We start from the raw sequence: 2,188 nt of genomic DNA, 5'->3' as shown, positions 1-2,188 counted from the left end.
GAGCGGTTATCTGTATAACAAAACGAAAAGACTAAGAGAGATTTTGAGAGTGTATTGTGTCTTGTACTTCTTTCTCTGACTATTTTATTAATATTTTGTAGCGATAAGTGGATGTAACTCTCACGTTGAGAATGCACCATTATACTCTTGTGTGCTACGTTCATTTCTTATTTGTCTTATCGCTTTTCTTATTGATCATTAATGGTCGAACCTAGGGCTTTTAATTCCTAACATTCAAGATGTGACATAAACCATAATCAAGTTTTTCGTTTTGCTCGGAATTTTAAGGCGTGGGAGTTATGGACAACTGACAGAGGGTTGGACTTGATGGATCCATTACTAGAAGATGCATCAGCCATGCACTTGATACTGAGATATGTTCACATAGCCCTACTTTGTGTCCAAGAAGTTGCAGCTGATAGACCAAACATGTCTCAAGTTGTGTTGATGCTAAGCAATTCTAGTCCCGCCTTACCTTATCCGAAGGAGCCCGGTTTCTTAAGGAGCACAACTACAATTAGACGAAGCCCAGCTCAGAATACACAAGAATGTTGTTCTGTGAATGATGTGACAATTTCAGTTGTAGGACCTCGCTAGCAAGTTCACACACAAAAACCCTTTTTTTTCCTTCTTTTGTTTGGTTGTAACTTGTAAGTTAACTAGTTATTTATTTATTTATTTTTTGTTTCTTTTGGCTGAGAATACAATGGAAGTTGGTTAGAAGGCCGTTTTCAAATTGCAAGTTGCAACTTTCTTTGTGCACCTTTTCCTATACGTCATGGAATTTGATAGAAATAAATAAAGTCATGTTAGAATTATTGCATATTTCTTTCTTGGATTTCAACGACCAGAGTAAAAGCATTCCCTAACGTAGTAAACTGAACTGCGTTTTTATTGCTGGTGTAATTATATAAACTATGACTAATATATTTACGAGTTCACACTGGCACCTCAAAGGCAGATGGACCACTGAAGTGGGACCCGAGGCCCCACTATTTGAGTATGAGCCTCATCAACTTTCCAGTTGGCAATAACGCATTGGTCCGATTGCTTTCGTGGTATTGGTGGGCTCTACAAAATCACCAGGGTTATTTGGGGACTCTAACCTCTTCTATAATTTTTTTTTTCTTTTGGAATTACCTCCTATAACCTTTTGTCTTATAAAATTAGAATTTTTATGGCACAGAAAGCTAATAAAAATTATTATTTTTAATCATTAGATTAATTTTATACATATTCTCATTAAAAATTTACAATGCAGGATAGAAATATGTTCCTATTACAGAATAGACCGTTGAAAAAAAATTATCCAATAATTAAAACATAATTTCTATGGATAAAATAAAATAGCATTCTTCAGTCTCCATCAGAAATGCACCCTACCAACTAACATTATTAAAATGCTATAATTATTCTTGTTGTTTATTTACTTTTTCTTACTATACTAATATTATTATGAGAAATTATTACATTAAGCCTCGTTCGTTTCGATGATTCGAGTTTAGAATTTGAGTTGAGATGTGATTATATGTGAGAGTCTTTTACTGTAGCAAAAAAGTTAGATGTGATTGTTTGTGAGAGCTTTTTACTGTAGCAAAACTCAAATTCTAAACTCGAATCAGCGAAACGAACGAGGCCAAGACTCCCAATAAAGTTAGGCCAGAGGTTAATACTGATAAATGTTAGGTGTTGGTCATGTACGTTGTTGTTGTTAATACGACATATTTGGCTTTTGTTTTGGTCGGACGAATATATAGTACATTGATTTTACATCTACAAAATGAATACCGTTTGGAAACAAGACTTTTTCTGCGGACCAGCAACATTTTGTTGGGAGACTTCCCGCACCGTGACCGACTAAACGATTAGTGTTATTGACTCGTAGCAATTAAGATTTGGAAATTAAAAGTGATTTTTAAGCATATGATAATAAATAATTGTCATGTATATCTTAATTTGTCATGACATTATTTTTAATATGAATAATAACATGCGCGTAAGTGATTGTCATTTTTTATTGTTCATATTAAAAATAACAGTTATTTATTTATGTACCTTTCTATATCATTCATATAATTATTCATGACAGATATATTTAATAATTATTTTTTATTTTTAACTTTTAATTTTTAAAATAATAATTATTATTATTCAATATAAGAAAATTATATTAATTTTTTAATCAGTT

At 32.2% G+C, this 2,188-nt stretch overlaps 1 protein-coding gene across 1 annotated transcript in view; it reads left to right on the top strand.

Moving 5' to 3' along the window:
- LOC21385557 (G-type lectin S-receptor-like serine/threonine-protein kinase B120) overlaps positions 1 to 602 on the top strand; it is a 3,744-nt gene extending 3,142 nt beyond the window's left edge. Inside the window, exon 7 of the mRNA XM_024166270.1 lies at positions 289 to 602. Coding sequence (XP_024022038.1) covers positions 289 to 597 — 309 coding nt within the window. The 3' untranslated portion in view covers positions 598 to 602. The remainder of the gene's footprint in view (positions 1 to 288) is intronic.
- The last annotated feature ends 1,586 nt before the right edge of the window (positions 603 to 2,188 follow it).

This window comes from Morus notabilis, unplaced genomic scaffold, assembly GCF_000414095.1.
Source record: "Morus notabilis unplaced genomic scaffold, ASM41409v2 Scaffold500, whole genome shotgun sequence".
NCBI lineage: Eukaryota > Viridiplantae > Streptophyta > Magnoliopsida > Rosales > Moraceae > Morus > Morus notabilis.
The sequence above is the reverse complement of the archived record's forward strand: the minus strand, read 5'-3'. Positions and strand labels throughout refer to the sequence as shown.